General features: G+C 45.9%; 1 protein-coding gene across 1 annotated transcript; it reads left to right on the top strand.

Moving 5' to 3' along the window:
• Positions 1-899: 899 nt before the first annotated feature.
• Positions 900-22,437, top strand: LOC6588380 (dopamine receptor 1). Its single transcript, XM_026994843.1, has 6 exons — positions 900-986; positions 10,162-10,267; positions 10,737-10,916; positions 14,389-14,518; positions 20,217-20,462; positions 21,780-22,437. Exons 1-6 carry the CDS (start codon positions 933-935, stop codon positions 22,315-22,317), a joined length of 1,254 nt encoding a protein of 417 aa, XP_026850644.1. The 5' UTR covers positions 900-932; the 3' UTR covers positions 22,318-22,437.
• Positions 22,438-22,666: the final 229 nt, after the last annotated feature.

Genomic DNA, 22,666 nt, shown 5'->3' with positions numbered 1-22,666 from the left:
GCACGCGGCAGCAGAAACAGCAGCTGAAGCTGAAGCATAGCCCGCCAGGAGCCGCCCTACCATATCCAAGTGCCAGAAGGTGTGTGTCGGTTTCTCTTTCGGCGTCTGTGTCGGTGTCACTGTCTGTGTCTGTGCCGATCGAGAATTCTTGTCGGGCGCGCGTTGCCTCCTAGTGTGCGAGTGCCAGTGCGTATGCGTGTGGCTGGGAAGTGCAAAAAGTCGGACATCGGGCAATTAATCATTCAAGGAGTGGTGCGGCCTGGCCCCTGAATTGACTTCCATTTTAGTAATTTGTCTGATTGATGCACGGACTTGGTCAATTTCCGGTCGAGCCCGAGTTCAGTGCAGTGCGTCCATCGCCTGTGGGCCTCTGGCGGCTGCTGCAGCTATGAATAAACAGAACAAACAGGCAGGAAAATTCAAAACGAATACCAAGTGAAGATCTGGAAAACAGTGGACAAATTGCATCTCAATCAAAGTCTATTAGCGAAATGCTGCAACTGCATTGCCGTATCCGGCCATCGGGCTTTTACTGCCGTCAATCCTGTAACTGAGGCACAAAGCGAACGAACCGCAGAGGACCTGCCACCCTTTACCAGACCAGATCAGAGCAGACCAGACCAGACCAGAACCCCACCTCCTTCCCCGTCCTAATCCTAACCCCACCCGCCATCCAAATGACAAATGCAATGAGTGCTATTGCAGCATTCGCTCTGACAGCGGCCGGGGCAGCGGCAGTGGCTGCCTCTGCGGCTAGCGGCAGGAGCAACCACAGCAGTCCTTTCCTGACCACCAGCAGCACCACCACCGCCGCCGGCTCCATCAGCAGCAGCATCGGCATGGCCATCAGCAACAGTAGCAGCAGCAGTCGGAACGGCACGCTGCTGGAGGCCGATCACCTGCCGCTGCAGTTGACAACCGCTAAGGTGGACATGGACATTGAAATCGACATTCAACTGCTCACAAATGGCTATGATGGCACAACGGTGAGTGATTCCGACTGCAGGGGAAGGTCAGGGGGTTATGGGTATTCGTTATTCAGTTTTCATATGGCTGCCATCGAAGCATTCATTGGGTTTTCACTCCGACTCCGGCCCCTCTTTGGGATTTATGTCTGTTGCGAGGCTCGTAAAAAAAATTCTGCTTCTGGTTCAGGTATTGCTACTATAACTTACAATGTCTCTCTCTCTTTCTCTCCGATCAGGAGGGTGTAGAGGCGAATTGTATGGGTAGGGCGAGGCATCGGACATGAACTTTTATGAACATTTCCTTTTTATTACGTGCGCGCATATTTCGCCGAACATTGTCGTATAGTTTTTGTGTGGTTTCCCTTGTTCTGGTTTATGGTGCGTATACGCAATCAATATTTTCACTAACCTCTGAGCCCAGATGCCCTTTGATGATTTGTCAAGACAAAAGGAAAAAGCGATGACAGGCAGGGAGCAACAGGAGGCGGATAGCGATAAATCCTTCGTGGAATAACCCACTCTATGGGGAGCAAAGTTTATGGCAATGAAGAGACATAGCTGTGCTACACAATTATCACACATCAAACGTGCATTTATATTATTTAATAAAATGTATAAATCACGACAAAAGGTTTCAGCAAAAGTTCCTCCTTTCGCTCGGTCCCACTCCTTGCTTTTAATTTATTTCACTTCTAGCCAGCCAGCTGCTAAATGAAAATGAATGCGAGTCTCATTAGCAGCCCTAGCACATGTGAAACTTTTCGTTTTCCCCTACCAAACACACAGATACTCCCGCATACAGGCAAACAGGCACACAGAGAAGCGTGCACCTTCATCGATGCATAATCCAGTTTTCAAAAGCGGGGAGCCAAAGGAACTCCTCCTCCGTTCGCTCAGTGGAAGGCAAGGATGTATATACGGAACCAAAGTTTATCCTTTTTTTTTTTTGGGGCGAAAACGAGCAATTTACGTGCTTGACGTGGCAGCAGTAAAGGATACGAGCAGCACACACACGCGTATACTTGCACGCTCACAGATATAGAAATCTAAATACATGTTGTGCCGAAACGAACGACAAAGTTCTGCTCATCTGTTCGCACGTTTAACTTTCAATCGAATGTAAATAATGAGTATCACGTAAGTTGGCAAACGAGGCGACTCCCTGGGGATGGGATACTCATCCGTCTAAGAACAGCCTGCCACAGAGGCCACGTTAGCATCATGTTTATGCCACGCACATTTTCCACATAAATAGATTTTTAACTAATTTATAAACTGTTGCTGGGGAACAGCAGATAGGGCGCAGCCACTTGATTCAGCCAACGATAATATGGTTGATGTTCGTCACTCAATTGGGTCACTCTGTGCCCATCAATCTAGTTGATCTAATTGCCAGTAGTTGGCTTTGGCTTTCCAACTTCCATTTCCATTCCCCAGAGAGGATGAATGATAGTTTCACCTTATATCTAATACCTCGTGCGATTCCCCGAGCTTGCTCTCAATTGGTGACACTGACATTTGTCCTCGTCATGTGTCAGCCACCAAATTGCCAACGTCTGCCGCGTTTCTTGTGCCTCTGCAAGGCATTTGCATAATGCATCACGCATACGCCGCGTTTTGCCATCTAATTGAATTATTAATCTGCTCTCGGCGAATCTTTTGCATCCACACAGAAATTGCTTATACGAGTATGGAAAAATAGTATTATGCTTTCCCCCCGTCCCGCCCAGTCCCGCTCTCCAGACCCTCCATTGTAGCCATTGTGTGTGTTCTTGGATTGAATTCCGCATTTTCTATTGCCCGTAAACCGTCGCATGGAAAAACTTTGGCTTTGGGAATTGTTCGCGAGCTTTGCATAGTAATAATAATAAAATATTAATAGCATTATTTGATATTGAATTTTCTCGCTCTCCCACTCCCACTCCCACTTTCTCTCTCCCGTCTCTCTCTTTCCATTCAACAAGCGCCTCCATTGTTGTGGCAAATCCTTTGGAATTTGTGCAAATTTCCGCCAGCCATTTGTCGAAATCATTGAGCATTGGGTCGTGAAGGGGCGTACCGAAATGGGTATCGATAGCCAATTGAAATGGGGGCTATCAGGCCGCAACTGTAATTGTTTACCAGAGGGTCTAACCAGTAATTTATGTGCTGTATGCTATGCTTCAACAACATCAAGGATAAAGTTGCCACAAACGCAGTTTCAGTGTGTGTTTCTAGGCTTGTAACTTTGCAACTTTGAGAGAGGAATGGAATGTAGAGGAGATCCTAGCCAAACATTTAATTAAAATGCTGAAGATCTCGCTTCAAAAATGTTTCCTAACTACTCCAATCATAAATCGCTCAGCTTTTGCCAACTCTGAACAACATTTTGTTGAATTTGTGAGCCATAAATATCCCTCAGCCACATTTCGTAGCTTAATTTTTTGCTAACCACAGAAAAATATCTCTTGAATACTTTGGGGAGTTTCAATGAGACTTGCGGGAATCACAGACTACGAAATGGACTAAAAGAAAACTGGAGAGAGATAAATGTCAGCAATTTTGCCTAATTAAATGTGTGTGACAGCGCCTGCCATAATCACGAGGCTGGCCACAAAATAAATGAGCAAAAATGCTGTGTGCTCCATGAATCGGGTCACGGATATATAGAAACCGCATAAACACAGACACACATACCGCCCTGGACCCTACCATCAAGAGAGGGAGATGCAGCTGCTGAGGACAGACCGTTGCCCGTGCCATTCCACATTAATCTTGGCCACAAGAGCCACAATGTGTTTGTCTAGGTGTTGCCGTTTAATTGCAATGCCCCGTCCCTTTCTGTCATAACTCGCCCTTCTGCAGGAAAAGGTAAATGAAAGTAGTAGGATATTCCTGATTTTTATGCTGTCTACATTTCATTCACCTCTTCCCTTTTTTAGGACCAGGTAAATGGGGCTAAGGATTTTCAATGGGACAGTCAAAAGGATTCCGCCAGCCCAAAAAGGCCCTATCCTTATTGACCATAAACCTTGCCTATACGAGTGTGTTTTTGCCCTTTTTTGCTGCCGTTTTTTATGGTTTTCCGTATGTATGTGTGTGGGTCTGTTTGTTGGGGCCACAAGCAAAGTCTTTGGCATCGATGACTCCGACAATGACACCGGAGTGCAAACGGTTACAAGTCAATTTAACAGGGCCATGGCCATGTCATACCATATACATGTCAATCATCTGTATGTCGGGCGTGCAGCGACATTTCTAAGTTATTGCGAATAATACAATATTCCTAATAGATCTGATTTGTATGGCTGCCAGGTCAAAGAGTGGATTGGCTGTGCGGGAAGACTTAGCAACGTTAAGTTAAGCTCTCAGTGGTAATCGGAGTATTATATCAAGCGTTTCGAAATTATAGGCAATTAGGTCTGGTTTGGGGACTAGAAAGTGCACTATATCTAATACTACTTAAACGACATAAGAAATGGCATTGTTGCTTATTGAATTTCATGTCAAAATTGTGAAAGAAGATCTAGGCAATTGAGGGGGAATCGAATATGAATATTGTTGCGATGATTTTTATAAGATAGTATATAATAAATATGTGCGAGAAATCTTATTGCATTTTGTAGATGCCTTTTGCAATTTCATGGATTGCGGAGGTTGAGCAATTGTTGAGCATATTGACACGGCTAGACAAAAATCCATATGATAGAGTTTCCCCTATCATTCTTTTATCCATTGGCATTCCCATTCTCGCTCTCCGCCTTCAATAAAGACAAGTGCAGATGCATCCGTGTATTTCCACTCCATAAGTGTGCGAGTCTGTATTTCCTTTCCTCTGAGTGTGTGGGTGTGAATTCTTGTGTAGTGACGACGACACTTGTGCGGGTTAACGGGATGTTTGTTTTAAGCACACACACACACACATACACGCACTCACAGTCGTAGCACTGACAAAAGGAGCACCAACGAGTGACTGACTGACGTTCACTTGGCAAGTTTTCCACTCAAATTCAGTGCAAATCCGGAAAATGTTGAAGGAAATCCAAAGAAAAATAAAATCGATGCACAGTGCAGCGGAGAGGGAGATAGCGATTGAGTGTCAGTGGGCGAGTGAGTGATTGAGAAGGGGGATGCTGCTTATACAATCAGCTTAAGAGTGGCAATAGATACACATCGGAAGCAGCAGTCGCCCCAGCATACCGCCAGACAGTCATCTCCTGTTGCAGCTAATTATCCTGTCGTTGACAATCTGCCCCGAGGCCAATCAGCAAGGCAATCTAAAGGCTAGCAGCCAACACAAACAGACCTCATTGGCATCACGACCTGGATCCCCTGTGAAAATCGGCAGGCAATAGAGCAGCGACGGGGTAAACACAACCAAAACATTTGTTTTGCCCACTCGGGAAACAGTACCTTCAAACACGTATGATGAGATGGGAAGGGGTTAATTAGCATAGCTGTGCAGACTTATGCTCCTGTAGTGTTTGGATGATGTGCAGTCTCAAGATGGGGTGTGGTCACTTTACAGATCCCAAGCCACATACTCACTACAGTGCTTCCAAAATGATAAAACGAGTTTTAGATCACAGCTTAATTCAATCACTATACATCCAGGTACTTACCCCTAAATGTACTACCCTACGAAACGTGCTTTCCTGGTTTGTTGCAAACGACCGAAATATAATGAAATTTTAATCAGATTTTTCCACAGACGAAGCACCATTCGTCCAGCTCTGGGCTATTTTAATTATTTATATGGGGAAAAATTCGACATGAGCTTGAGGTCCAAGGTCTGGTCGCTCACCGCAAGTGTGAATCCCCGCTGGAGGGAAGAAAAACTTGTTATCCATCAGCTTAGGACGATATGAATCTAATTAGTTCACTCATAATTAAGGGACGAGCTGCTGCCCATCCTTTAGCCCTCCTCCACTCACAAGCCCCTGCTGGAATGTTCATAGATGCTTGGGCTTCAATTATTATTATAGTTTTGGCAAATTTGACAGCCAGAGACACATGTGGGTTCCGCTCCCCACTCCGGCAGCTTCTTGACTTTTCAGCTTTGTTTAATTAAGCCGAAATTCAAACAATGAACTCACACAAACACTTGCACACTGAGAACAAGTAGCAATGTTGGCTGACAGGCGTAGACGGGGCCCGAAGGGGAGTAGAGGGGTTAGAGCCAAGGACTGACTGCTGTCTGCTTGAGGAACTCCTGACAGAGCCCCCCCCCTGCAATTGTCAATGGACATTGACAGCTCTGACAATGGCTCCAAGGCGAGATATACAGACTGAAGAAAGGCTTTCGCAATTTGTTGGTGCAGTTAGCATCTGCTCAAGTGAGTGCCGAATGCCACACCTTGGCAGCTTTGTTTTTTTTTTGCATTTTTGGATAACGAGGCATCCACTGCTTTACACCTAAACCCACCAGAACTTGAGGTTCTCTGAGAAAGTTCCTTAAAGCAAACAATAAATATTTTCTCAACACATAAATCAGCTGTCTAGGCGCGGCTATTATCCTTTCTACCTCAAAGAGTACGGGGGAGACCCTCATTCTGCAAAATTTCTCTTGTTTATTATGAGAATTTAAATGTATGCTAATCAGGGAGCACCAGGTCGAGCACCATGGAGCACCGACCACAAAATTCTGTCTGGCTCTTAAACTCATGCTCAAGCGGTTCAGGTTTTTGGTGGAGAATACTGTGCGAAAAGTTCAAAGTGCTGGAAAATGGGAAATTTATTATGGTGCATTCTAAAACTTAACTTTCCGCTCATGGGAATTCCATTTTCTCCAGCTTTTGTTAGAGTTTATGGTTTATAACATTCAACGAACAAAACTATGCCTTTTGCCATATGGTTGGTTATTCTTCTGCTTCTACGGCGGAAGTTCTCGAATGACACTGTAAAGTGTGGAACTCTAGAACTGTGGACTCAGTCCTGTGTCCTCCTTTTGTGCTGTTCGCTTATTATTGTGCCTGTTCTGTTCTGTTCTGTTGAGCTGCTCCTTGTAAATCACACTACTTCCTGGACAGCCAGACAGACAGACACACAGACTAGGAAGAGCCACAGGACTCTGGCCGATTGCTGTCCGTACACGGGTTGGGAGGCAGGGCAGTCACTTTACCTTTTTATACCCTTGCAAGGGGTACTACGATGCTTGCATTGGAAAAATGGAATCTACTCTGATGCCAGTTAATGTTTTCTTGCCTGTGTCTCTTCTCTATTATTTAACCCAAATCGGAAGACCATTTCATATGGCTACCATAAGAATGAGATCTTTATAAGGGTATCTACTGCCACGTCTCTCGCTGCTGGACTTTGTTTCGTGCTCTGTAGTTGTTTTTCCAACAGGTCTGTGTTCCCTTGTGCCGTTTCGAGCCTTATTATTGTTCCCAGCCTACAGCTGTCTGTGTATCTGTATTTGTTGTTAGATACACCTAAGTGTGCGAGTGGGTGTGCAACTGTTTGTGTGTGTGTGTGTGTGTGTTGACGTTTAATCAACGCATTGTGCCATTTAACTCTGCAAACAGAGCCAAAGCGACTAAGTGCGGCCCGTGTCCGCTTTTGCCTCCTTTCCCTCCTGCTATTCCTGCTACGTTCCCTTTTTTGCTTTGTGTTTACACGACGCGGCCTTCAGCCACAAACAGTTTTCCAGATACATTTGTTGTCCACTTTTATTGGCAATTAAATGCAGCAGCTGCTGTCACAGTTGCTGGTTTCCTCTAACTTCTGCTTTAAATTATTTTCGCACTCACTTGGCAGATGCCTGCTTTACGCTTTCTCTCAGCGCTTTCTTCCATGTAAGTCACTTAATTGTGGATTATTGTTCTTAAACTGGCAAGAAAAGTACATTGAGAGAATGGAGGCTAAGCAAAAGGACTATGGGATAATGCAGGACCAAGATATGGACTATAAGAGAGTGCAGCTCATAGAAGATGGTTACCAAAGACCAAAGGATAAGGCGTGGTCACATTAAACATACTTACATTTGAAGGTTGAATAACATCGCCCCAACCCACTTTTATTGACTGTCACGTTAGCTTTGAGTAAATCAAATAATTCATAAGAACTTATGGTTATTTTCTTAGCAAATGGTCACGTTTAACTTCCATTGGCAATACATTATGAGTGCTGTAGGCTCTTCCTTAAGATGGCTGACTCACGGTGCCCCAGTCCCTGACTCCTGCTACTTGCGAGCAGTTAACTGCTTTTTAATGATGCCACCGAAAGAAACATCAACATGAACAACATCCCCATTAACATCTGGGTAATGTTTGGCGGCTTTACAAAATCTGTGCGGGAGAAGCAGTCGCAGCAGCTGGAAAGTTTAATGAAAATTCACTTGACACGCGAAAACATTTCATGTAATTTTTATAATCTTAAGTGTCTTTTATTGTCCGTCGCCGCCGGGCGGTCGTAATGTGCAGTGGCAATTAATTTTATTTATTGTTAATTCATGGTCCATTACACGTAATCCTTAACCCAATCAGCGAGTGCCTCGGGGGCGACCATCTATGCAAAGTTAGCCTCCATCTAAAGCCCTTTCCCAATCAATATTACTCGCTCTGGCCGAGCTGTGAAGTAATAAACGCACTTCTGGGGCCAAGACGGAACACAATTTTAATGTGGTTTCTGGGATCTGGTTAAATATTCATGCAATTACCTTGATGTCTTTGGAGCAGCAGGCAATCGGCCAATGGAAGATGGTTTGCTTACCTTTCCTTTTCAAATTATGTAAATTATAGATCAAATACCATGGGGAGGCGCATTCAGAAGTCAAGTCAGAAGTTCACAGTAAAATTACTTGCATTCACTGCATTGCGTATTCGCAATGTGGAACATTCAAAAAAATGCTTCATTCGAACCCATTTGTCTTTATAAACAAGCCATAACAATAATGAGAATGATCTTCACCAGAAATCTACAATCTGTTGGCTAATCAGTTGCATGTTCGCAAAAGTTTTTCGCTAAATTTCACATACGTCATGTGTCCCACGCCAAAAGAGAGCTCCATTTGTGGCGCACAAATGCGCACAGCCACAGCATTTTGGAGCTCATTAAACTTCAGTTTCCATTTCAGACAATTAGCAACTTTAAAGTTAATAAGCCGCTTATGGGATAAATGCATACACCGTTGAAAAAATGTAATTAAATAAAGTTATATCGATGGAAAGCGAAGCTCCGGACGGAAATGAACTGAAATGCGGCTGAAGAGTGGGGCAGGTGCTGGCCGACACGCCTAACATCCACGGTAGTAGGGAAAATGTTTATTCTGCGTCGGCAGTTTAATGTTTGAATTAATTAATTGCATTTGTCAGCGGTTTTCAGGTCTGCTTTTGAGCATTTTATTATTGCTTTCATTATTATAATTATTGTTATTGTTATTATTACTTTCCTGTGGCAGGAGTACGCGGAAAAAGGCCAAAGCCAGCTGCAGGGCAGGCACTCTGAATCCTTTTTCGGGCACCCAGCCAGATCCCGGCTACAACTTCCACTCTCGCAGTAATTGCATTTCCCGCACTCATACGAGTACGAGAACGGGCATGTGCCTGGCTGTGCGAGTATATATTAATTAATAAATTAATTTACACTGCTCAATTGTGTTTGTGTGAGTGTGTGAGTGCGTGCCACAGCCTGGGGATAGTGGGTGATGGTGGGTCCACAGCAAAGGCAACCACCAGAATGCCAACATGTCTGCCACACACACAAACAGATTGAGAGAGACACACACTAACGACTGAAGAAACCGCAAGACAAATTCGCACTCAAAGTTGCCGCAGACAGACAGACAGATGCCAGAGGGATAGCGATATGAAGAGATAGGATGGGGCAACGCTTAGCCAAACAAATTAATTTCATTAGAGCCGCCCTCAACAATTTTCTTGAAATTTTGTCAATTTTAATTATGAATAATGCCAGAGACGTTGGCCTCGTCGGGTCCTACCACAGATGCCACAGATGATTGATGGTTCTTTGCGGCAGCCCTGGCTCCAGATACCACAGCCAAGACCCGCATGCCACACGCATGCCACACGCATGCCACTCGCAGGCAAAGCATAATGAAAGCAAAGAAAACTCTAATTATTTTTGCCAAAAACCTTTTACAAAATTTAATTAGTTTGAACATCAAAGATGTTGGAGTACTAGAACAAAGTTTAGAACTAACTGGGAAACTGTCTTAACAACACTCGTTTCCGTTCTCTTCATTTCGTTGCAGCTGACATCGTTCTACAATGAGAGCAGCTGGACAAACGCCTCCGAAATGGATACAATAGTTGGTGAGGAACCGGAGCCGCTGTCCCTTGTGTCAATTGTTGTTGTTGGTAAAGTAAATGTCGTTGAAAATGTAAATGTAAATGTAATGTAAAGTAAATGTCGGGATCCGGGATAGGTGTGGTTGGTTTTAGAGCGGTTAGAGTCCCTCACTTCGGCTTCGGCTGAGTCGGCATGAAGCTTTCCTGTAGTCACACAACAACAAAAAAAAAAAAAAAAAAAAAAAAAAAAAAAAAAAAAAAAAAAACACAGCCACAAGACCCTTCATCAGCCATACCACATTTATATACGCATACACACTCTACTCTCCACAATCCTAGCAATTACAAGTATCTGTAGAATTGCATGTTGCATGCGGCAAACACACCATCAATGGCACAGCCACATCCAGCACATAGCACACATCAGGTGTCCCATCCCATAAGAATGCTTTGTCTGATCATTGTTCGGCGCTTATGGCCATCATCTGGATATGATGCTATTATGGGTGTACAAATATGTTTCTCGGAATCACCGCAGGCATCTTCCTATCGGTGCTGATATTCCTCTCCGTGGCCGGGAACATTCTCGTCTGCCTGGCCATCTACACGGAGCGCAGCCTGCGACGCATCGGCAACCTGTTCCTGGCCTCATTAGCGATTGCGGATCTGTTTGTGGCCTCCCTGGTGATGACATTCGCAGGCGTCAACGATTTGCTGGGTGAGTACAAATGAACACTTTTTTGTGCAAACATCATCCCACCTCCATCACCAATAGCATCTCCCTTTATTGAGCCTTTATCCGTATCTCTGTGTGGGTAATGGAAAATTGCAATTGAAATTTTTTTGTTGCCATCGCGGAAATTTATGTAAAATGCTGCAGGCTGTTTCAGCGCAAAAACGCTGAGGTCCGCCCCTCGAGAGGAACCGAAGAGTGTCGAAACGAGTCGACGAAGGAGTGCCTCCCTCCTCCACTCGTGTTGGAGGCCCATTTGACATGCCTGGCAGCGCTTAAAGCCGGATTTTATGTGGCTTTGTCAATGCCTTTTAAAGTGTCAGCTGCATGAGGAGTCGCCGCACGACTACCCAGAGTACAGCGGGTACGCCGAGGACACTCAGTACGAACGCCGAGTGGTCCATTGTGATTTTCGAAAACTTCCGTGGAAGGTGGGTGGCATGATATACATAAGCGAGGGTTGCCTCTGGTCTTGAAAGAAGAATGGGGAGAAGTTTGAAAATATACCTATGAATAGAATGTTCTATGGCTTGAGGATATAGGAATAGAGGAGATTTCATTCGAGATAGTTCTTTGGACATCTACTTAAGTGATAGCTCTAGTTTCCGATCAACTTCCGTATAAACTCTTCATCTCACCCTCTCGCAACCTCCGTTGCATAAATGGTTATAGTGAGCCATACAGGAATTTCATTTTATTCCAGCTGCATGTCTGATGCGGAGACTAACATGCAGATCCCAAGTGCAACCACACATTCTGATTATTTTCCATTAGCCATTCCGAGAGAGCCATTGCAGTCCTTGCTCCGTCGCCATGGAAGCCCTTCCTTCGTATCCTCTCAGCGTTGACGCTGACAAAGTTTTGCAGCTGCAAGTTTTTGCCGAGCCGGATGCCAATGGAGGGGAGGGAGGAGCACCAGTCCCAGCCTCATTCCGGGTGCCGTTTATGAGTGCATTTTATTAATTCCACAACGGGGATGGCACTGGCTGTGTCCTGAATCCTGGGAGGTCTTGACGAGTGGCGGCAGCGCGAACATTGGCTAAGTAAATAAGAGGCAAATTAGGCGAACGGCGGCTTTGAGAGCCGGCAAAACTTTTCCCATGAGAAGAATAGGGATTCGAAGCAGCCGGGGAGAGAGCTAACAACGTGTTCCGGTTCAGGAAACATGCAGCTGACATCAATGTGTAGGGACTCGCGCAAACACTGGAAAAAAGTGGAGGAGCGTCCCCCACAAACAAAGGAAGAAGCCGAATGTGAGCTCGTGATATGAGTTGGAAAATGTGAGCAAAAGCCGGGAGTGAAATGCGTTGCGATGCGTTGAGGTGACACATGTATGTCGGGCCCACACCCAATGCCAAACCAGGCACAGCGCTTGCCAGGGGTTTTCCTGGGAGTGTGTGAAAATAATAAACGACTTAGCCACTCGACTGAGAGGAGTGGAGGGGAGAAGCCTGCCGCGTAAGCATAAGTGTGAAAAAATAAATAAAAATGCTCAGCTGCTCTCAAGACAAACAGATGCCTCCTGAGGCATCTTCCACACCCACACACCGATACACACCCTTACGGAGTGAAATTATGTTCGCCAAGGCAACATTTAGCACGCTTCAGGACAGGCAAATCAGCAAATAAACAGCATACGCAATTGGACAAATTCAAACAACAAGAGACTCGAACACAGACCCGGAATCAGACCCACTTCCAATCCCAGTCCTAGTCCCAGTCCCAGTCTTCTTCTCAAATTCAGATACAGACACGTTAAGAGAACTGACAGATGGTGCCACAGAGAAACATATAACACATTTTTTGGCCATAAGCAATTGGCATGTGTGTGTGCATTCAAGTATTGAAAGCTGTGGGAATTATTTGCTGACTTGTACAGATCCCTGGGCTTCCCCGAGAGATATTTCTTCTTCTCTTTCTCCCCTTGCATAGCTTTCTTCTGGGGCCCTAAGCATGAAGGAAAATGCTGTGCATATTTTTGTGCCAAAGCTGCTTTCGTGAGCGGGGTATTGGTGCACCCGAGCTAGGGCCAAAGTTGGGTAGTGCAAATGCGATGTTTAATGGAATCCATTTGCAAATCCTATGCAATGTTTTTGATAACCAAATAGAGTCATGAAATAAGACCATCGACAGGGCATTGACAGATGAAATATGTTTTGGCATCGCTCTACAGAATGTAGAACCGCTCCAACCATTCGAAAATATTCCTAGAAGCAATGTGCTCCTTTGGCTAGCTACCAGTTTGCATTTGCCAGCAACATTTTTTGTATTTTATTCCCATGTTTAAATCAATATTTGAAGCATTGAAAACTGAATGTCATTATGACTGACTTGACAGGATAACTTTTGATGTTCCACGGGAGAAACGTGAGGAGGGTCAGATGGGATGGGATGCGATCTGATTTGACCAGTTGCGTCGGCACATCCTGTGGCACTTAAGAGCCATATCCTGTGGCACGCCTGATTGAACGGCATGAAAGCCGTACCGTTTGCCAGCATGATGTGCGTTTTCTTATCGAATCATCATGCAAAAGCCATACCGCAAATAAATAACCTTTTTGTGTATCAAAATCTGTTATTGAATTCCACACTCACACACAGACCGCACTCGTGTGTGTGCTCTGTATCTGTGTGTAATTTATTTCCGTGTGGCATTGCCTTCTTCCCTGGGCCCGCCAAAGGACATCCGCTTCTGGTCACGCACCATACATCAATCGAGTCTCTCCATAATTGCAGCACACTTATAAAATTGCCCAGCACACAAATAAAATACAAAATATTTGTTTTTACTTTTGACCAAATTAAATTTAAATGGCGCAAAGGACAGCGGGATATGTGTGCATGTGTGTGTGTGTGGTATGAAAGGAAAAGGAAAAGGGTAGCAGAGTAAACGGAAATGAATTTATGAAATCATTTAAACTCAGTTTACGTCATGAATAAATGAAACAAGAATCTGATGGCTGGGACACCATTTTCAGTCGCTGCCATGTTGCTGCTGGTCCCTGTTTCAGCTTCTGCTGGGCTTATCCTCTATGCAAGGGTCACTATGATTATTATCTGATTTTTTCGCTGTAAAGGGAAAGCATTTTCGAACATTTAAAGTTGTAGCTCCAAAATACAGAAAATTGGATTACTTAAAAGCTAGCAAAAAAACGATAGATCGTATGGAGGGTATTAAAGGTTTCGGTTTCCGATGGTAGCCATCGTTTATGGTGGTTGTTATTGGGCTTGTTGCACGGCAGCAAGCAAATGAATCGTGCGACGGCCGCAACATGGCAATTTCCGCAGCACACACAGACACAGATGCCCCAAACCCCGACCCAGAACCATTGCCAGACCCATAGCCAAGTACTTATTAAGCATTTTAAAGAACAAATCAGACAGTCAGGTCAATCAAACAGTCATTTAACTTTCCCCCTCTCTATTTGTTTTTTCCTTTTCGATATATCTCCTGCAGGATATTGGATCTTTGGAGCGCAATTTTGTGATACTTGGGTGGCCTTTGATGTCATGTGCTCGACGGCGTCAATTCTGAACCTGTGCGCTATATCAATGGACCGCTACATCCACATCAAGGATCCGCTCAGGTGAGTGATGTCAGCTGTCCTCATCTCCCTGTCACATGCATACATTATTCCATCCATACCAACCGAGCGATAAAAACTAATTGTACTCCCCGAGCCCTGCTACTGGTACGGACAGGTGAAAAGTCCCCTCATTGATGTCCCACTGACAGCCGCGCTCGTCTATATCGATTCATTAATGTCAGCCCCAAAGCCAGGCGCCATTGCAGGTGCTTTGTATGCACATTACTCATACGCCGCGTTGTCATGCTTGTCACGTTTTCGTGCCACTCGTGCCACTGCTTCATTCTCTCTCTATTTTTCCGCCTCTGCCACTCGAGTTGTTTATGGCAGTGTGGCCCATTAATCGCTCCACATAATTGTTTCATTAGTAACAGATTTATTGGGCATTACGAGGAATGTTTTTCGCTTCTCTGGGCGGGACTTTATTGAAGATGAAGTTGCCAGAGCATTTTAGGTGTGGTAGAATTTCTGCTGTGGTTTTGGCTTCCTTTTTTTTGAAGGATGGTTTGCAAGGGAATCGTTTCCTGCAAGTCATGTGACTGAACCAAATCGAAGGATAACAAAAGAGCTTTCATTAGCAGCTGGTCACTTGTTGAGAAAGAGAACTGCTGAAAATGGCTCAAGAAAACGTTGATTAATGGGGAAAAAGGTAAGGTATTCTTTCAGGTTCTACTCCATATCCCCTATCAAGCCTTAAACTTAGCCAAGTGTATCTTTAAAATTTCGTTTAGCTTTATTTACTCTTGCCTACATTTCACATTTGTCACACCCGATCGAAATGACTTCATCTATCAGGTGGATAAAGGTTGCCCAAATGTGATGTTCCATTATCACTGTTCAATCTAGCTTGTGTACATATATCCGGCACGTCTCTCCAGCTGTGCGGCTCAGTCCTATCCTGTTCTGTCCTCTCCTGCCAAGAGGAGAACGAGAAGGAGCAGGAGGTAGAGGAACAGTAGGCAGTCTAAGAGACAATCAAATTCTGCTGCCTCAGGTGGCTGCCATTTTGTGTCTCTCTCTCTCTCTGTGAGTGCGCCTCCGACTATGACAATGACAATGAGCCTGCCTGCCGGTCCTGCTTGTCCTGCTTGTCCTGCTGTCGAGTCCTAAAAACCTGCCAGTCAGCCATGTTAGTATGCTTTGTAGTCAGCATTTGAAATTGATTTCCAAAGCCAAGCCATTCCAACAAAAGCAGTCGGCCCCCATGAGAACTTGAAACAAGTTTATCAGGCGTCTCCCTGCTGTTCTCAAAACTCTACATGCTTCTATATTAGGCTGGACCACAACAATTGTGTGTTAATTAAATTTTCAACAATGGCTCCGACCAGGGCCTGGCCAAAAGTTTAAGCCAACAGAAATTTGAAGGACCACAGGAATCGGAACAGAAATATTGCAGTTTCTGGCAAAGTCAAACGCAAAAATTTATGATGTGTCGGCAGCAACAGAGCGGATTCTCTCCATGTGTGGGTGAAAGCACATCTGTAGATGTGTGTATCTGTATGTACTTCTATCTGTGGATGTGTGTGTTCTGTGGGCTATGTTAAAAATGATGTTGGTCAAGTTGCTGACAGCCTGCCACTGAGCACAGAGCCAGACCGTGAGCCCAGTGGGAGAAACCTAACGAAATGATTGTAGAGCGCTGTGCACCAGTATGGGGCAAGCTGTTTGGGGGTGCAAAAAGGGGCTGGGGGCAACTACAGCAAATCGAGACAGTTGCCAACCCCGGGACCCATACCGCAGCACTAGCCCACGAACCCCGCCATAAAAGAGCCATAATAAATCCTTTGATGCTATTTTCAGCCAAAAGCCAAAAGTAGAAAAATATTTTTTTTCCATCTCCAAACCCCCCCAGCAGTCTGCCACACTACGACTACGACCCTTGCTTGTTGCCACCTGGGGTAGCTTATTCGTTTATGAAAAATGCTGAACGACAGTTGTATTGGTGTGAGAGCATCCATCTCTGCCTCCGCCGCCGCCTCTGGTCCTGCCCCACTCTATAGACGAGTGTACATATCTCTCTACTCTGTTGGTCTTTTGTATGGCCCGGTTCCCGTAACGAGTTGAGAAGCATATAACGCTTCATTGATGTGGCAAGCTGATGCCAGAGCGGGTCTAAAAATTCAGATTGAAAATTTTGTATGCCCCGGCAAAGGATTTAAATGAGCTCTGGCGGAGCGACTGACGACTGACTGAGGCGACTGACTGGGGCAAGCAAATGACAATTTTCATGCAACATTTTTCCTGATTTCGAATTCCGCTTGTCCTCGAGGATAATCAGACATAGAAGGATAGAGAGGTAGCTGGTTGTTTGGATGGATGGATGGCTGGCTGGCTGAATGGAATGGAAAGTGAAATTATCGATTGATTAATGATGGGTGCAGTGCAGGATGTGGTTGATAGATCTTAGTTGATGGTGGAGGTCTCTCCATATGGTAATCTATATAAGGAGGTATAGAACACATATGTACTTATTCATTTGGTGGATTATCCTTTAGAATAATGAAATCAGTATCAATCAAACTATTACAAATTGAACATCAAAGAGTGGCTGCCATTATTAGATTTAAAGAGCTTTCGCCTTTGATTTAATCTATTTACAGCTTTCCAAAAGATTACCATTTAGACACTGATTGAGCCTGCTTTCTATAGTCCAATATTAATTTGAGCCTCTGGGTTAATGACATTTGCAGAGCCACTCAGAGAACAGTGCCCGCTGGGCAAGTCCCGACAGCGATTTGAAATTGAGTTTGGCCACCTGAATTCGTTTGCATTCTCGCCTTCCAACCGTGCGCCGCTATGCTAAAGCCCTTAGGACTCCCCCAAGATTGGGTGAGCGCCGAGATGCTTTACACTTCAAATGTCAAGACGTCGCTCGCACCACTCAATCTGAAGGAGCAGACCCGAACCCCAACACTGGCAGAGGTGCCGTCAGCTGGCTGGTAAATTGCAGGAAAACTCAACGCAGCGCAGTGCACAGTCGCCACCTTTTGTGTCTGAGAAATGGTGGCTGGGTTCTCTGGGATGTGTCTAGCATTAATGTTGCTATCCTTAGAGCAGTACTCCGCTCCCCAGATCTCCTCTCTTCGCCATCCTGCTCTTTATGCAAATCTGATTTATTTGCATGTCAAAGTGGAGGCAGCAACGCATTTCTTTGTGCCCCCCACATTGCTCGGCTGTGCCTTCTAGCAAAGTTCAGTCTCATTAGAGCACATCCATCCAAGACCCATCCCCATCCCATTCGCAACCAGAAAGAACTGCTGATTCTGTATATTTTCTTAGCGTTTTAGAATAATTGCAGGCGTTTAATTTAATTGCGCTCGCCTGGATTTCGCAAAAAACAATTTGGATGAGGAGCGCGTGCAAATTTAATTAGTAGCAGGCCCTGCAAAAGAGAAGATGAAGCGGCTGGCCTCTCATTCTCATCCCAAGAATGTAGAATAACGAAATGGGAAAATTTTGTATTTTATGGGACAAGTTGATGCCACCGTTGTCGTTGTCGTTGTCGTTCCCCAAACTTGGTTGTCGTTGACTTTGGCGCCTGTCATCATCGTAACTGTCAGACGCATATGTGAAATTCATTTTAAACTGCAATAAAAAGTGAAAGAACAATGAAACTTTGCCGCAGGAAAGGGGATATTCTGTGCTGGAGCTCCCCCCACACAAAGGTGTGGGTGGAAATTGAGAAGGATGGTGCTGTGGGTTAATGGAGATGGCGTAGTGCTGTGGGTGGGCTGGGGACAGCCCCCGGAGGCGCAGCACTTAAACACACACCACAAAAACCTGTCCCACCTAGAATGACGCACTTGGGAACATTTTGTAATTGTTTTTTTTAGGGTTGTCTCGGCTTTGGTCGGCAAAAAGATGCTCTTAGGAATCTACAAGATAGGTCCACAGATAGGAATGGAACGATTGAGAAAGATGATTGAAAGTTGATTGCGGAATGACAACTGAATTGCGGTGGGAAAGACACTTTTGAGATTTCAGATAAGAGAGAGGGTATATTTTACAAGCTATATTTAATTTTTGTCCCATGAAAGTGGTTTTGGAATTCATTTCCCACTTCCTGGACCTTTTGCTCCATAGTACCTGATGTGAGTGCCAGCAATGACAGTAAGGAGTCATATTTCCCATGTTGAAAACAAAAGCAAAAGCAAACAATCCCCGACAAGCTGACGTTGTAAAAGAATCAGCCCAAACTATGCAAATGTCCCCCAACCAACACCCAACCGTTAGAAGCAGCAGGAGACTGTGGGGCAGGATCATTCTGCGTGCTTTGCGGTAATTTCTTGAGTGCATGTGGGGCAACACACACAAAGCCGCCGCCGCATGCCACCGACGAAGCCGGTGAAGCCAGAGTCATAGCCAGAGCCAGAACCAGAGGCACAGCCACAGCCACAGCCAAAGCTCGAGCGTTTAATGCAAATGTCCTTTGGCCTGAGACAGCCTGCACCTGGTACACACAATATTTGAACTCTCACACACGATTTCAATTAGCCCATCGATGCTTCGACGCTGATTGGCTGCTCCACGATGGCAGGCAGGCAATCGTGTGTCGCCTAATGGGTGCAGCTTTACGAGCATGTGCATATATCAAAGCGTTACCTCAAACTCGAAGCAGCCGAATTAGTGCAGGCAGGAGAAGCAGGAAAGAAATACGATTGGGAAACTTTGATAGAGAGTGCGGGAGCCTGACAGGTGGAGAGATTGGGCCCCAAGAGCTAGGGGCTTTCGTCACATGGAAATCAATTTTCGTGCCGAAAACGAAATTGAATTTGTATGTGAATACAATTACATAAACTTCCGTTTCCGCTCTGTCGTCGTCCGTGCCCTCGTCCTCATCCTCGTCATCGGCATCGTATCGTCTGAGTGCGTCTTTGTATTGAAATTGAATTATTCTGTTTGATTTCCTGCACAAGCCAGAATGATGCGGCATATGCCACCGCTGTTGTGGCTCCCACTCAGTCTTGTGGGGTATTTGGGTTTCGGTTTTTGGGTCTGGGCTGTGGGCTGAGGGCTTTTGATACCCTAATTCAGCCTGCTCATTTCCTGCTGCAGGGGCTAAATCGAAGTGCTTGAAAAAAGGTAGCCAAACGAGGCTGATTTGCATGCGCCATGTGGCAGGGTCTGTGTGGGATATGTGGCTGCGGTTTGGTTTCGGGTTAGGTCGATTTGTCGCACGGGCTTGCTGGGTAATTAATGACATGCAGCGCTGCTACACACCTGATCCTGATCCCTGATCTGGGGCCGGCCGGCCCCACACACTTGTCGCGCCCAGCCCCGAAAATGATGTTGTGTTGTTGTGTCTAATGGCCACTGCCACTGCCACTGCCGGGCGCTGAGGTAATGCCGGCGACATGCAAAGCCACAATCACAACATGGCACCGTGTTTCTGTTGTTTTCTGTCCCGCCTCTGATGTTACTGCTGCTGCTGATATTTCTGGTCCTGGTCCTGCTCCTGCTCCTGGTCTTACTCCTGGTGCTCTCCCTCTTTGTGTGTTATTTACCCTTTGCAGAAGACCACAAGGACAAAAGGACAAAAAGACAAGAGCCAGCGGCTGCGGCAGTGGCAGCATTCAGCAGCACCATCACCATATGATGGAGCAGAAGCAAGCATGGCGCGTGTATTTCCGCTTCCGTTGTTCCCAATTGGTGCAACCCTTTTCTCACCGAGTCGCATTTATTTTGTACTCTTTCACAGATATGGCCGCTGGGTGACACGGCGCGTGGCGGTCATTACCATCGCCGCCATTTGGCTGCTGGCCGCATTCGTCTCGTTTGTGCCAATCTCCCTGGGCATCCATCGGCCCGACCAGCCTATGATTTTCGAGGATAATGGCAAGAAGTATCCCACATGCGCCCTGGACCTCACGCCCACCTATGCCGTCGTCTCCAGCTGTATCAGTTTCTACTTGCCCTGTGTGGTCATGATTGGCATCTACTGTCGGTAAGTCAAATGCGATTCAGTTATCTGATGGGGTTTCAGATTCAGACTTGGGGCAAACTTTCGGGTTCTGCATAAAACATGAAATGCATAAAGAAACCCGTTTTCATTCCCGACGCCTTCAGCTGCAATTATGGAGATACACAGATAGACAGATACAGATACCTCCGGTACTTCTGTAATCCGGAGCTGTAGAAAGTTTTTGGCTTTCAAATGGTAACAAAACGAGAACTCAAATATTTTCCAGCTATGCCAAAAACACAAAGAGGAAGTCGAGCCAGAAGTAGTAAAAGTATATAATAAAATGTTGTAAAAACGGAGGAAGTTTGCTGCTATCGCAATGCTGAATATATCAGAAAAATGCCACAAGGAGAATGCGCGCTCCCCTGATGGCCGCCAGGCACGAGAGGTTTTGTTGGTTGTTGGCTGGGGGCTGTGGCAAGGGGTTTTGGGCGGTATGGGTCTGAGTATGGGTCCTGGTTCTTGGGGTTGAGCAAATAAGCGCACGCATTAGTGTCCGTCTAAGTAATCCCCAGGCTGACCCCCAGACCATTGCCCGCCCCGGCAGAGCAGGCAAAAGACTTGGGCGTGTGGAAAAGGACTAGGACAAGGACACACACACACAAATATTTAGAAGTAGCAACAGGACGGCGATATGGCCGCATGGCTGCTCATCAACGTTACGGCCAGCGGCACGTTGCCATTTTAGCTTAACGAGATTTGCAGCCAATAGGCGGTAGTGGGAGTGGGAGTGGACTCCGCTCCGTTTCATCAAATGGATCCCTTGCTGGTTGGGCATTGGAATTTTCTATCAAATTTCGGTTAAATTACAGAATAAATATACTTTTATCGTCATAATTTGTGCCTGGTCGTGTTATCCTTTTTATGTGAGGGGATGCATCCAACTAAACACTCGCCCTCGGACACACACTCTGACGGACACTCTGACAGATACTTTGACAGACACATATGCTTGTTTATTTGCTGCCCAGCAGCACTATAGTGGGAGTAGGAGTGGGAGTAGGGCCTCATTGAGAGCAGCTGGAGTGGAAGATTGGATATGATAGTCGTACATTGCGTATACGCAGTGTGTTTCCCTTGGCTATTGTGAAGTAGTTGACGTGGCAAGTGGCCCAAGTGAATAATTATCATATCAATTACATGAAACAGTAACTACTATCCAGTAACAAACTAGCCAGTAGTTGAGCAATCATTTGTCGGATACGCCCACAAGCAAAATACATTTATTAAGTGACAAATAATTGTCATTTCCTTGTCTCTTTCTATCCCTCTCTCTCTCTCTCTCTGTTTGTCTTTCAGCTTGTATTGCTATGCCCAGAAGCATGTCAAATCCATCAAGGCAGTGACCCGACCTGGCGAGGTGGCCGAGAAACAGCGTTACAAGAGCATTCGACGCCCCAAGATGACGCCCAAGAAGTTCAAGGTGCGAAACCTGCACCACAGCTCTCCGTACCACGTCTCGGACCACAAGGCGGCGGTGACTGTTGGCGTCATCATGGGCGTGTTCCTCATCTGCTGGGTGCCCTTCTTCTGCGTGAACATCACGGCCGCCTTCTGCAAGACCTGCATCGGCGGACAGACCTTCAAGATCCTCACCTGGCTGGGCTACTCGAACTCGGCATTCAACCCGATCATCTACTCGATCTTCAACAAGGAATTCCGGGACGCCTTCAAGCGTATCCTGACCATGCGTAATCCCTGGTGCTGTGCCCAGGACGTAGGCAACATCCATCCGCGGAACAGCGACCGCTTCATCACCGACTATGCGTCCAAAAATGTGGTCGTGATGAACTCGGGTCGCTCCAGTGCCGAGCTCGAGCAGGTCTCTGCGATTTGACCAAAAGGCGGCTACAGCGGAGACAGCTGGCTGCCGTGCTGCTACGGCTGCGGCTGTGGCGGCCTCCGCGTGGATGATGACGACGACGGAGCACTGACCACGCGCTATGTTCCATGAGATTCGGTCACGGCGCCTACGGTCACCATTGTGGAGACCGTCGAGGCTGCCCAAATGGAAACGGAGCTGCTCTAAGCCACTAACTGGGTTCCTACAACACCATCTCGATCTCGATCTCTCACTCGAAAACAAAGCAATCCCGAGTCCCTCCTTCCTTCCCCTAAAAAAATCGAAAGCAAAATGGAAACCTGTAAGTATTATCAGCGCGTCCCAGAGACAAAGCAATCAACTA

The sequence above is a fragment of the Drosophila persimilis genome, unplaced genomic scaffold, assembly GCF_003286085.1.
Source record: "Drosophila persimilis strain 14011-0111.01,24,50 unplaced genomic scaffold, DperRS2 tig00000000-arrow-pilon, whole genome shotgun sequence".
NCBI lineage: Eukaryota > Metazoa > Arthropoda > Insecta > Diptera > Drosophilidae > Drosophila > Drosophila persimilis.
Note: the sequence above shows the minus strand (reverse complement) of the source record. Positions and strands in the feature narration are given on the sequence as shown.

Bases quoted from the DNA above. Each gene is read 5' to 3' on its own strand.
- LOC6588380 (XM_026994843.1), top strand. From the start codon at position 933: ATGGACATTGAAATCGACATTCAACTGCTCACAAATGGCTATGATGGC. The intron at 10,268-10,736 runs GTAAAGTAAATG...GAATCACCGCAG, and splicing joins TGTGTCAATTGTTGTTGTTG to GCATCTTCCTATCGGTGCTG. The intron at 10,917-14,388 runs GTGAGTACAAAT...TATCTCCTGCAG, and splicing joins AGGCGTCAACGATTTGCTGG to GATATTGGATCTTTGGAGCG.